This window comes from Austrofundulus limnaeus, unplaced genomic scaffold (genome assembly GCF_001266775.1).
Source record: "Austrofundulus limnaeus strain Quisiro unplaced genomic scaffold, Austrofundulus_limnaeus-1.0 Scaffold15, whole genome shotgun sequence".
NCBI lineage: Eukaryota > Metazoa > Chordata > Actinopteri > Cyprinodontiformes > Rivulidae > Austrofundulus > Austrofundulus limnaeus.
In genome coordinates, this window is record NW_013952417.1 from 1907302 (window position 1) to 1921029 (window position 13728).

Genomic DNA, 13728 nt, shown 5'->3' on the forward strand with positions numbered 1-13728 from the left:
GAGCAGGCAGAACTAGAAAATGGGAAATTTTATTATCTGATAATTATTTTGTGCATTAAATTGAATGAACATGGTCTGGATAGCCCACAGACATACCATAAAAATTTCTAGGACCCATAATTGGTCTCCTTTAAGTGTTTGATTTTTGCAACCCTAATTAAATGCTCAACAGAGCAGAAAAAGGTTTTAGTGTAGACTTGTTTGAATAATGTGTGTTGTGTAGAACTCGTCTTCATTGATATATTTAAAGTTTAGCAACTTCCTCAAAAAAAAACTTCAAATGTAATTTAGTCCAATGCAAAACAACCACCAACTTTAGCCTTAACCACAACTACAGATCTGAACTGGCATCTTTTTTTGCAACTTTTAGGACTTCTGCATTGCATCAAGGTACATGTTTTTTTTTCTGTCCCGCTGTCTTTCTGTGTGTTTCTGGGCAGAATGAAGATAAGGTACAGTTGTTATTGTTCTTCTAAAGTCTCAGGGGAGAAGAGGGGGGTCAGCCAAGCAGGCAATTTCTTAATTGTTTCGCAACAGAAAACATTCTTTATTGAGGTGGAGTCTTGACCCCTTTAACTTCCTCCTTCTGTAAATAACCTATGATTAAAAAAAGAAACATCTGGATCTTGGCAGATTAGATAAATAATCAAGCAAACCTTTAGGATTCCAATGGGAATTTTTGAGCTTATATGAATTTTTATTTTTGTAAATGTCAATTTCAAAGTTTTCCTTTTAATTCTACTACACATAATTATGGTCATCTGTTCATCAGGTTTTATAATGATCATAGATAACCATTTTAGTCATCAGAAAGTGTTTGATTGAGTGTGTGTGTATTGGTAGTTGACCATAGCTGCAAGCTTAATAGCTGTGATAAATCTGTCTTATGGCTTCTTTGGTCCTAAGGTTAAATAATGTGAAAACACACCCTGAACCATAATCTGTGTTCAGATAAATTTGTCAGAAGAATGATTTATTCCTTCTCAGATTAATAAGTGAATGTAAAATGCAAAGACTTAGGTGATTTTTAAGTTTGATGGGAGGAAGACATCAATTATTTGAAATTTATGTTTTTACATTATAGTGTTTCATGTGCATTAAAGACTTAATGTGATCCATAAGTAATGACTTAATTTTAATTTTCTTTTTTATCGTTTATTTTTTTTTTGAGAAAGTCTTGCACTCTGGTTTTACAAGTTACAAAAATGTAACTTATAGAATTACTAGGATAAAGCAACAGAAGAACACGATAAGTGTTTTCGATGTCTATGTGTGTATTAAGTGTCTCTTTCTTTTTGCAGGGTTTCTTCAGACGGACCATCAGGCTAAAGTTGGTGTACGATCACTGTGATCTTCACTGTCGCATTCACAAAAAGTCCCGTAACAAATGCCAATACTGTCGTTTTCAGAAGTGCCTTAATGTTGGCATGTCACACAACGGTAAGAAGATTACAGTATGTCTTAAACCCATTTAACTGCATAAAAACTGTACTTACTGTAATTTCTTTTTGGGATCAATAAAGTATTATCAATCAATCAATCAATCAAAAATATTAAAGTTATTAAATCAAACAACTTTAAAAATAAAAGTAAGTCAATTCATCCATAGGGCAAAAACGTATAATTCTGTTCTATTGTTTTGCTTTTCTTGCTCATTGTACACTCACTGTAAATGAAAGTAATATTCCTTGAAGGAACACCGTTTAAGGTTTTAAACAAAAATATTGTGTGATCCGTTAGTGCTCAGATTGCTTGATGGGTATGACTCTCAGCTACTTCCCCACCAAATTTTAACACAAGATTTAAAAAAAACTAAYGAAGTTACAACCATGTTTATGTTTACTAGGGTCAGTTCATTGTGGCGATCTACTTGAATCAAGTTTACTCTAAAGGTTCATCAGTTGTAGATATACAACCATTATTTTTCCTGCGAGTCTCATTAAATYGAGTTCAGTGCTAAATGAGATATTTTGCTAACAGGCAGACACATGGATGAACAGGCTCACACACATTCACAGAAAATACTCATTTGCCTGTTTTTCGTGGTGGGGGGTGATAAGCAAATGTTGCTTCAAGGAAGTTTTTTTTTAAGTTGTGGTCAAGGAAACTTCTCTTCACAAAACAGTTGTTCCCTCAGATGCCCCCTGAGAACAACAGATACACTGCTTGCCACACTGCAGCAAATTTAGTCTCAGAGGTGTGGTGGCAACGTCTGTAGCAGATTACTGCACTGYCTTGTAGGTTGCCAGTCTTTTCTCTTGTGGTCTTCACAGCAACCCTCGGGTCATGTTTCAGTTCCTGTCTTTAGTTCAATGTGGCAMCCTTAAAAATGTCCTTTAAAGATTAGATTGTGGCTGGTAGCTAAATTTATCCCCCCTAGAAGTGCTTCATTTGCACTCGGTTTGGTACTTTATTTTTCATATGATCATGGTGGGACTTAGAACCACCAGCGATAATTCTCATGAGATGTTTGGTACAATATCTGCATTGTACTTCAGTATATTACGGAAAGGTAAAAAAAATTTGTTTTTAGAGAAAATTTGTTGTGGCCTCATCAGAACACAGAAAATCACAGATTAATTTGTCTTATCAAATTATATAAAAATCATATTTCAGTTCTTATTATAAGGAAATACAGTATTACAATATGATACTGGCAAAAAATATGTTTGTTTAATAATGTCAGCTTACAGAATATTATTTAGTTATTGCACACCATTTGTTCTGCACATTCTGTTCATTTTAAATTTTATTACATTTATACATTTTATTACATTTATTACATTTTATTAATTTCACATTTAAGTTAATTTAACAAAATAAATTTTAAAAAGTCCAGAGATATTCAATTTATTTTTCAGCCATTTTACATCAACACCAGTGTTTGTACTGATGCACAGGAGGACAGGGAAGATGAATGCTTGAATGCTGCCGAGCTGCAAAACCCGTGCTTCCTGCACATCAACCACCTGTGAAGCCATCAGTTCTGCAGTCAGCTGTATTAGATGAACTCGCGACGTTTAAAATCATTCTGTTAGAAATACACGAGTGTTCAGATCATCCCTATTTCTTTTTCTGTTTTTGTTTTGTTTTGTTCTCTTCTGCCACACTGTGTTTCAGTTTAAGTAAGTGAAACAGATTACTGAAATGCAAAGTGTTACTTGGAAAACTACAACATTACTCTGTCTAATCCTGTTCCTCGCCCACCACTGTTAAGCTACTGGTTTTACTGTTTGAGCCATTGTTGGTCACTGAGGCCTGACTGACTCCGCCTCCTCAGGTGTGTTTCATCACGAAGCTTGAGCACATTCGGGTCGTGCTTCACCGTCATCTCTTCGACTCTTGTTGGTTTTGTTGCACCTGTTAGGGTGGAACGACTTACAATGCCTTCACTTTTTGACCTCCGGTGATTTGTCAGAAACTTTTTTTGCAACTCCTCGTTTGATCAAACTTCAATGAAAAGGTGCATGATGTCACTGATTTAACATAATTAATTAAATAATGTTTCAACTACTGTTGCTTTGTCATAATAACTTGTATGGATTTGCACAACCTGAAAAACGAGGCTGTATCTAGTCATACAAATCAGTCAAAGTGAGAGTGAAGAGTCTCAGTCATCCAGGTTGTGATCAGTTGAAAAAAAAAAAGAAAAACAAAACCAATCCAATTGTTCTGCTTTTAACTTTATCAAAATGAGAGTGCATTTGTACCCTAGTTTTTCTTGGCCATGCAAGAATTTGATAGTTGAAGCAAAAAAAATTAAATAAAAAAATAGAAAGGTAGTTGAGCATAATGTAAAGAAAAATTGTTACAGTATTTGCTTGAAATACGCAAAACAACTTTTTAAAGCTTTATATCACTTTATATTATCATTCCCTCATAGAAAACATACCCAGAGCTCCGCTAAGCCCACAGAACACCCCTACCCCTAAACCCCTGAAAATGTGCTGAAGTGGGAGTGTCAGAAACAGTAGGATGTTCTTAAAAAGACAGAGACCAATTTAAATGCGTTTACAATTATGATGCAAAGTCAGCTTTTATTTTATTTATTTATTTATTTATTTATTTATTTATTTATTTATGCTAAATACAGCTTTTTCATAACAGCTAATGGTAACTTAGTTACTTGATTGTGGCATTGAATTGAACTATGTACCTGGAAAATACATAATTTACCCCTAACCCCCAATTAGTTTTATTAAAGTACAATATTTAAAATAAACTTGAAGAATTTTCTATTTTTGTGTTTTTCTCCTGTTTGGTTACAACAGCGTTTTGATTTCACCCCCTTGCTTTGTTAACATGAACTATCAAGATTTCAAAAATAAATATTGAATTTGCTACAATGACAGCTTTTCATGTGGTTCTCCGTTGAACTGATATTTGTTTTGTTCCTGCCAGGAACAATAAAAGTTGAAATAAAGCTGCTTCTTGACCAGAGAGTTTCAAGTTCAAGCTCTCCGTTCAGAATCTGCCCTCATAAAAACAAAAACAGGGACTCTGTGAAAAATACATTTTATCAAACACAGATTTGTCAGCAGAAATTCGGCACATTTACTGTCAGAATTGAGTCTTAATTGGTTTGTTTATCTCTCCTTCTCTCTCCCCACCTCCACACTCCCTCGTGTCCCTTTGGTTTACAGTCGGTGCTTTGAAAATGTGCGCTGTTTGGGTTTTTAATTTATCAATGATTGACGTCTCAGAGTTTAACAGATCGCTTCAAACATGCTGTGTCACTGCTGCGGGCTCTTTGCCCAACGAGTGGCAGAACCACTTTAGTTTGTATTAATTTGCTCAACGTGTGCATTCATCAAACAGAGTTACACAATCACAGAAAGTTGCAGTAAAAACAGGGCGAATGTTTGAATGGAGGCGAGGGTTTATTAATGATTTCCACCATTATGAGACTTTTTGACTACGTCATGGCGAAAATTGGATTCTGTAAGCAGATTTATGTAATAAAAAATTTAATAAAAAGACTTTGTCAAGCTTTGAATACTGTAATAAAAATTTGGTTCCAACAAACCCACCTAAATTTTAAATGAGCTAATCTAGATATTTCCATAACAAAAGGGGAAAAAAAACAGCACTCTTTTGTAAATGAAATCAATCTGGCCTTCTTTGTTCCGCACATGGATTTGCAAGCGTTCAGTGTATTATTCCCAGCTGCAAAGGAAGGAAAGGAGAGGAGAAATGAGATAGTTTTTCACTGAGCCGTGGAAACGAGGCATTATCAAGGTGAAGGAATAATTGTAATGCGTCACGAGACACGCCTCGTAAACACTCAACGGGACCATTCATCATGCGTTGGTAAAAGGAGATCCGACCTCTCGCTGACGTTTTCCCTGAGACTCGTTTGTGGGAGTTTGATCATTTGCCTCTGCCAGGGGTGCAGCCTCTTCAGAAATCTGCTTTTCCRTTTTGTTACAAAAACATCTTTTGTGTGATTAAATGTGATAACGACCGGCCTGTTTGTGATGCTGTAAGTTGGCGTGGACAGTTTATGACAAATAGGGGGAAAAAAGCACAAACATGTCACCCGTCTGATGCAATGTTTTACTCTATTTCTATTTTATTTGCTTTWACTACTCGTTATCTTTAGACAGAAGGTCATTTTGTGGACATTAGCCGTTCTGTCTAAYGATAAGTTAAGCATCTGTCAGAAAACTGAACAAAACACCCTTACAATTTTTGATTGAGTGCAGTTTCAGACTGAGCATAAATGATACAGATGTTAGCGTTAGCTTTGATTTGGATAATGTCAACATTTTACATCTGGCTAACTGGTCAGAAGAAGGAAGAAGATGGAGCCACAGGCCGACTGTCATGTGATGAAACAATGTGGGGCCAAGTTTCGCTTGTCTTTTCCTTACAGGAATCAAATCTAAAGAGAAAAAAAAGTTTTAATTGTTGTTTCTAAGATTTTGACTCGTGACGATAAAAAGGTTTATAGGTCGGCTTTTGTTCATTTATTTTTCGGAGTATTAGAGCACATGGTATTAGAGGTTTTTCTATTTGTGACTCAGTTTTTTTTTTGTTACTTAAATGTCCACCAGTTAAAATCGTAGACATAACCTGTACTGGATTGTGTATTAGTTTTGAGTCTGAAGTTTTGAATTTGCCTCAGTGCCTCAACCTACATTTCTGTTTCCTTTCCCAGCCATTCGTTTTGGCCGGATGCCCCAGGCGGAGAAGGAGAAACTACTGGCCGAATTCTCGTCTGACATGGAGCATTTGCACCCGGAGGCAGCAGATCTGAGGGCTCTGGCCCGGCATCTGTACGAAGCCTATCTAAAATATTTCCCCCTTACCAAGGCCAAGGCCAGGGCCATCCTCTCTGGGAAGACAGGAGAAAAAGTGGTAAGGAGTGCTGCCTGAGTTCCACTTCACTGTCAGTGATTCTTGTTTAAATGTTGGGCAGAAACATTGATTAGTCAGTTATTCTAATTAAAGGTATAATTGGATAGAATTTGAGGGTTTAATATTAGACCTCCACTTGAACCCTTTCCTCCCTGCATGGTTATGATTGTAAGTATCTGGCATCAGTTATCTTTAGATTTATTGACATTTACGGTACATTCTTGTCTTGCCCCAGTCAGGGCTGCTGAACCAGTTGTGCTTTTCTATCTGCCCCATGTGAATGCGATGTACAGCCGACATTTGACTTTTGTTTTTTTAAGGGTCATATAGAAGCATTATAAGATTTTCAACTTTAAAATAGTTGTTTGACTTCAAATAAATCCATAAACTACATTTTTTTATTGATTCATGTAGAGGGAAGCTTTTTTACTAGTGCTGTCCTCTTGTCACAACATTTAGTTCTGTGCAAATGAGGTCTTTTCACGCCATCATCGCTGCTCGAACAGGAAAAGTGGATCAACTGGTTTCTTCGTTCCTTGACTGTTGGGGGAAAAAAATCTCAGATTACAGTGACTGAGCTGTGAAAAGTGGAGGATTCTTTAGTGCTCTGTCCTGCAGCGGCTTCGATGCTGCCTCTTAAACTCATTCTTCAGAACATTTGGAAAATGGTGCATCCATAAGGAGAAAATGTGTCGGCAGGAAAGAGAACCATTTCTGTGTTTTCGCACTTGAGTGGTTTGATATTTCAGGCAGTCACTTGGCTCTTTAGGTTTGTTTGATCCGCTCAGGAATTTTAGGTTTGGATTTTCTTTAATCAATCAATCTTTCTGGATGTGCCATTCCAAACAGCTGGTTCAAAACTGTTTCCTCTTGAGAACCATTCGAAATAAAGTATACTGGTGTCAGAGATTTAAGCTATTCATTTCTTCTTGCTTATATTACTATAACAGTTTTTTTTAAATTTGGCGTAATTAAAAAGCCCCTGATTATCTTCACATTGTAGAAATGTGAAGTCAGTTCCTGGCTTTTTTTTTCTTTTGCTTGGATCAGGTTGATCGCTTTGAAAAGAATCAGAATAGTTTTTAAATTTGATTTGTTTTTAACTGGGAAACATTTTATATTATAAATATTCTTGATGGCTTAATAAATTTTGGCTTACCTGATTTTTTCTGTTGTTGCTTTTAATCTTTGAAAAACGCCAAACACAAATTTTATTTAACAAGTTTAMATCCAAGTACACTAAGAAACTGAATTATTAATAAAAAAAGAAGCAGATAAAATCTGATTTTAATATTTTATGCTGACTTTTACTGCTTTTGTAGCTCACCTTTTAAATCTGAGTGTGTAACATTTATGGCAGTCTATCATTGGAAGTGAATTCTTTTATTCAGCTTTATTGTGTGTGTGTGTGTGTGTGTGTGTGTGTGTGTGTGTGTGTGTGTGTGTGTGTGTGTGTGTGTGACCGGTTCAAGGTTGCTCTTCATCTCCTCACTTTTCTTGTTTTGACTGTTTGAAGCAGAGATAGGAACCAAATGACACTGAATCATCTCTTTGTTTGAGGCACTCCTTGGTTATTTACCAAATCACGGTGTACCTCCTAAAACAAATTGGGAGTCAATTATTGTTGTTGTTTTTTTGTAGAATATTTACATTTTTTAACATGCAAGGCCTTGATATGAGTTGGTCTGTGATAACAGAGAGGATAAAAGGAAGAATCTTTTTTTTCTCAGAACATAAAACTTCAAAAAAGCCAATGATCATTTTTGTTCAATTGATACTTTACACATTATTTTGGAAAAATGTTTGAAACCCCCCCCCTCCTTTTTCCTGCCCATTTTTCTGCTTGTTATGTTTGTTCATAATTTGTCATTTGTAAAAGAAGAAATTGTGTTCATAAAATGCATGAGCTGTTTTTACAGATGCATCATAGACTTTAAACGGTAAAAACTTTAAGATACCAAACCTACCTGTAAAATCACTGGAAGGTAAAATAATGTKTCAAAACAGCRGCTGTGGCGGAGTGGTTAGGTGAGYTGTTCTTGAACCGGGAGGTCGCTGGTTCGATCCCCCGTCCAGCCGTCTCAGTTGTTGTGTCCTTGGGCAAGACACTTCACCCACCTTGCCTACTGATGGTGGTCAGAGGGTCCGGTGGCRCTGSTGCATKGCAGCCTCACTTCTGTCAGTGCGCCCCAGGGCAGCTGTGGCTACAGTGTAGTTTGCCATCATCAGTGTGTGAATGGGTGAATRTCTGTTGGTGTAAAGCACTTTGGGGTCCAGAGGGACTTGAAAAGCATTCAGTACCATTTACAACAGCAGCATATTTTTCTGAAACATTTAGTTTTGATTGAGAGTGCACCTCGATAACAGCTGATTCCCTGAAAAGCCTCCTCGAGGCGCCTCATCCACTTTAACTGACCCACAACAAAAGAAACCGTGTGCTTTTTGACATTATGTCCTGCCACGCTTCATCGAGCGCTCACCCTCATTTTTCCAGATGTGAGCACACATCTGCAGAAATTCTCCTGATGTTAAAGGCAAGCAATGAACAAAGAGTTTGACCCAGTCCGTCTGCAGAATTGTCTAAATGTTCTTATTTTTAATAATTTCAACTTTTTCAGAACTAAGTACAAGTTCTAAATGAAGRAAAGTCCACACAGTTTTTTATGCTCATAAATTGTTTCAGGCTGGTACACGTCTTTCYCAGTGTTTTACTAAAATATAAGCTTTGTTAAGCTCCATGAACTAAAATGTCATGTTTTAGCCTGCCTCAACCTTCGGATTATTWTTTTTTCCTGTATAAGATGTGTGATGTGTGCTCCTGCAGGCAGTCATGAGCCATGACCAAAGTGTACAGACAAGGTGTGTTTGGTTTCATCTAGAGCTCAGCCCTCAGAGATACGTATCCATAAAATGTTAGGGTTAGGGCTAAATGACTAACCATTTTATTTTTTCTGCATAATTCTAAACACTTTCTCTTCCTGCAGCCTTTTGTCATTCATGACATGAAGTCTTTAATGGAAGGAGAACAGTTTATTAACTGTAGGCAGATACCCACCACAGACCACCAGCAGCAGCAGCAGCAGATCTCCACAGTTACATCCGGGCACGGACGTAAGTATTTCCAGATTACAGCACTAATCTTTGTATTAAAAAGAAGTAAAGAAAAGAAGATTTCAATGAAACAAATGACGTGAATCACAAATATTATACAATACATTTTCTTCTTGTTCATCACAGTTTTCAAACAGACTTCAKAGTCCACTGTCATGTTCAGATACTAAACTAAAACTGGGAGAGAAAAAAAGCAGCTAAAGTTTAAAGAAAGCCTTGAAGAACTGTTGATCAGAAGCATGATTACTAGAAAATCTGGCTCATTTGAAACAAAATACTAAGAAATGACAGATGACTGAAGACTTTTGCACAATCAGGATATTGAAAATACATTCATGGGCTTTGAACTATAGAAATAGTGTATTAATTACACTGATTTGTGGCCAAAGAAAGGAGTAGAAATCATATAGAGGAATTCAAATGACTAGGATTTAGAAAGAGATTTACACATTCTCGTGGCTTTTTCAAACTTAGCAAATGTACATGTTTATTTTATTTTATTTTACTTTTGCTTTGTCGTGAAACTACATACAGAATTTGGAATTTATTATCTGGCAATTTAAACGTTTTCAACAGAGAGTTTGTTTGCTTCTTTGTGTTATTCACCTCTTTTTGGATCTTTTAAAACCTTTTTTCCACAGTTTCAGGAATCCCAGGAGCTCACTCAGGGTCAGACTGCGGCGCTTTGGGAACAAACTTCATTGGACAAACACCCGACATGGTCGAGCTGCGGTTCTTCCACAGCTGTCAGTCACGCTCTGCAGAAGCAGTGAGAGAAGTGACAGAGTTTGCAAAGAGTATCCCGGGTTTCATCGATCTGGACCTCAACGATCAAGTGAGAATCAGCAGCACTTCATCCAAACATCACCGTTTTTCACATTTGTTGTAAAATATGAATAATTCGCAAGTTCCATTTTTTAAACAAAATCATCATCATAATTATCCCTGTATTTTATTTTTATTTTTTTCAGGTAACATTGCTGAAGTACGGTGTGATCGAAGTCTTAATCATTATGATGTCGCCTCTGATGAACAAAGACGGCACCCTGATCTCTTACGGACAGATTTTTATGACGCGGGAGTTCCTCAAGAGTCTCCGAAAGCCTTTTTGTCAAATGATGGAACCAAAGTTTGAGTTYTCTGTCAAGTTTAACCTGCTGGAGCTGGACGACAGCGACATGGCGCTCTTCCTGGCTGTTATTATTCTCAGCGGGGGTGAGTGTTTGGCAGGTGTCATTAAATGGGGTCTTACTGACCTGCATTTTGTGTGATTATTTGGATGATTTATTACGTCTACATTTGAGAATTCGTTCTGTTCAAGGTTTCGTTTCATCCTGATTAGCTGAGGTTTGACTAAAGACTGAAAAAACGTGAAAACTTTTGAACTTTGCTGTGACCTGAAACAACAAAGGCACAATCAAACCGCCCCCAGTAAAACCACTAACACCATGTCCTTTTTACGCTTACAGTTTTCTACGAAGCTGAGCTAACCTCTACCTGTCCCCTTACGGGTTTATATTGAAAAAAAAACCCAAGAACTCGCATCCTTCTTCTCAGTTTAACACGTGTCAGACTTGTTTACTCATCTTAAGGGAAATTTATACACAGAAATGTGATTATTGTTAATTAAATTGTTGAATTTAATTGTTTTTTAGAATAAATGGGAAAGATATGAGTGCAGATTGGTGTGAATATACAGAAACATCAAGTCTTTGTGTTCTACCTTGAACCATTTATAAATGGATACATGAGAAACATTTGGTTTTATGTGGAAACAATAGGAAGCCGCTGCTTCACATGATGCGAGAATCAACGACAGCTTAGCAGCCTGTTCGTGACAGAGAAAAAAATAAAAACAAGCAAGCTGAAGTTTCACAGACGACCACGTGTCCATTTGATATCACTCAGCTCCTGTTTCTGCACATTTCTACCCTATTTGAAAGGATTTATAGTAAAAAGAAGAGTACAGGTGGGAGGAGGCGTCAGAATGTCGGGCGCCGTCCTCACTCTGAGTTTCTTAGAAGCAAAGGTGATGAAATGTAAATGTTTCGAGTCTGAAATGACGTCATCTCACACGTCTGAAGGACGTATGTCCAGCAGGGGCATTAGCGTGAACCTGCTTGATAAAAAGCCTGGCTTTGAAGATTAAAACTGAACTCTGAGGTCAAATATTAACTTCTATTAATGAATATAGCTTGAAGTGAAGATAAGCAGGCTTGTGGGAATGGCAATAATGCAGATCAGCTACAAAAAAAAAAGTTAGAAAAAAGGAATATTCTGTTCTGTAAAATTTCCTCACTAGCTTTGCTCCTTTGACTCAAATTGCTTTGTTCTTTTATTATATCACTTTGAACCCCAAACCTGAGTGTTGCTGATTTCTCCCTTCTGTCTCTGGATCCTGTTCAGACCGACCCGGCCTGCTGAACGTGAAGCCCATCGAGCAGCTCCAGGAGACCGTGCTTCATTCGCTGGAGCTGCAGCTGAAGCTGAGCCACCCGGACTCCCTGCAGCTGTTCGCCAAGCTGCTCCAGAAGATGACGGACCTGCGTCAGATCGTCACCGACCACGTCCACCTCATCGAGCTGCTGAAGAAGACCGAGKTGGACATGTTCTTGCACCCCCTGCTGCAGGAGATCATGAAGGACTTGTATTAGAACTGAAAAGAGGACAAGTGCAGAAACGTGAAGAAACAAAAAAAAAAGAAGAAGAAGAAGAAGAAGAGAAAAGTTCAAAGACGTGAATTGAGGGGAATTGATTAAATGAGCACTGGTTGTCTGTGTAAAGAGAAATTCATCCAGAAAGTCTGAGTGAGTGAAACTGAGAATAAGATGAGGGAAGAACCAAGAGAAAAATCAAGAAAAGAAATACAGAACTGGTTTTCTAGACAGTCTGCATGTTTATGAGTTGTGATGCACAGTCAGCTGGACTATACGTTATGAGTTGTCAACTTAAATGTGAAATTAGCTCCAACAATAAGGAAGACTGATGACTAGATGAAAAAGAGGRARCTATCCAATGTAAAATGACAGATGCTTCAACACAGGCAGCTTTACGTGCCTTAGAAATWTATTTCACACCATGTCCTATGCAGTCTTGTTTTTTGTTCTTTTCTTGWGCAGCTTATCAAAACATTTCATTACAGGCAGCAGCAGTGTGTACGTGCATCAGTACCGCCGTAAACACGCACAAAACTATGCACACTCGTTTTTACTGTTTCAGGATCAAGGTGACGGTGTTATCTCGTTTTAATCAGCTTAACTTCCAAAACAGAAATCAGATTAGTGCCTCGTAACTTATTCTAGTCTCACACACTTGTGAGAAAACTGTGAGAAAGTGTGGAGCCAAAAAAAAAAGCACAAATGTCCGAGTTATCTCGTCAATGACAATCAAAGCTGCATTTGTCGTACTTTTCCTGTATGATCTGATGTTTAGCTCTTTTGAACTGATTGTTTTTTTTAATATACAGTATATATTATACATATAAATGTATGATATGTAATCAACTCTTTTGTTTCTGTTTGTATAAAATTGTTCAGCTGAACTCGCCTTTGAGCCTTAGTTTTATTCCAGATTCAGCAAAATTGGTTGAGTTCTAATTTGTACTGTGAAAGTGTTTGTGTCTGCGGAGGGCCGAGCAGACAAACAGGCTGGATTGAGACCAATGAGGGATAAAGAAGAAGAAATTCATTGTAAATAAATTGTTTTGTAACTTTTTTACTTGAAGTTTGTTGTTTTTTTTTTATTTTCATTTTTTTATTGAGTGTGCTGCCACTATAAGTGATTAAAAAACAAAAACAAAGCTGTTCTCCAATAATATCTCCACCTCAGGCATGCCAGTCACTCAGACGCTTGGAAATCTAGTTTTGCAGTCATGACATCAGCTGTCCTCCGCGTCTGTTAGCAAATACTCACACACACACACACACACACACGCACACCCTGCTGGCGCGATTGCAACATCTGAACTCTAATGAACTCACCGGAAGCCTGGAGTCTGTGGATATAAATTAAATCAGCAGGAGGGGAAGTGGGTTTACTCTTTAAAGGTTTGTTGAAAATGCTGCTTTAGTTTCTGTTCGGAGGAAGATCCAGCTCTTTTTTTTTTAACGCTTATGGTTTTTTTTTCAGACCCTTAAAACATTTGACAGACAGTTTAGGCATTAGGACAGGTTATGGATGAGATTGCGTGCAAAGACAAGGTCAGAGTCACTTTTAAACTCGGGACGTTACACTTTAACCCACTGAAACATCAGGTCA

The 13728-nt window shown here is 37.4% G+C and overlaps 1 protein-coding gene across 2 annotated transcripts in view; it reads left to right on the plus strand.

The window, feature by feature from the left end:
* The window catches only part of pparg (peroxisome proliferator-activated receptor gamma), a 38661-nt gene extending 25477 nt beyond the window's left edge, over positions 1-13184 (plus strand). For both annotated transcript variants that reach the window (XM_014002838.1, XM_014002837.1), the window contains exons 4-9: positions 1302-1440; positions 6161-6360; positions 9345-9471; positions 10113-10306; positions 10443-10686; positions 11878-13184. In XM_014002838.1, the coding sequence (XP_013858292.1) occupies positions 1302-1440; positions 6161-6360; positions 9345-9471; positions 10113-10306; positions 10443-10686; positions 11878-12125 (1152 nt within the window). In that variant the 3' untranslated portion in view covers positions 12126-13184. The remainder of the gene's footprint in view (positions 1-1301; positions 1441-6160; positions 6361-9344; positions 9472-10112; positions 10307-10442; positions 10687-11877) is intronic.
* Positions 13185-13728: the final 544 nt, after the last annotated feature.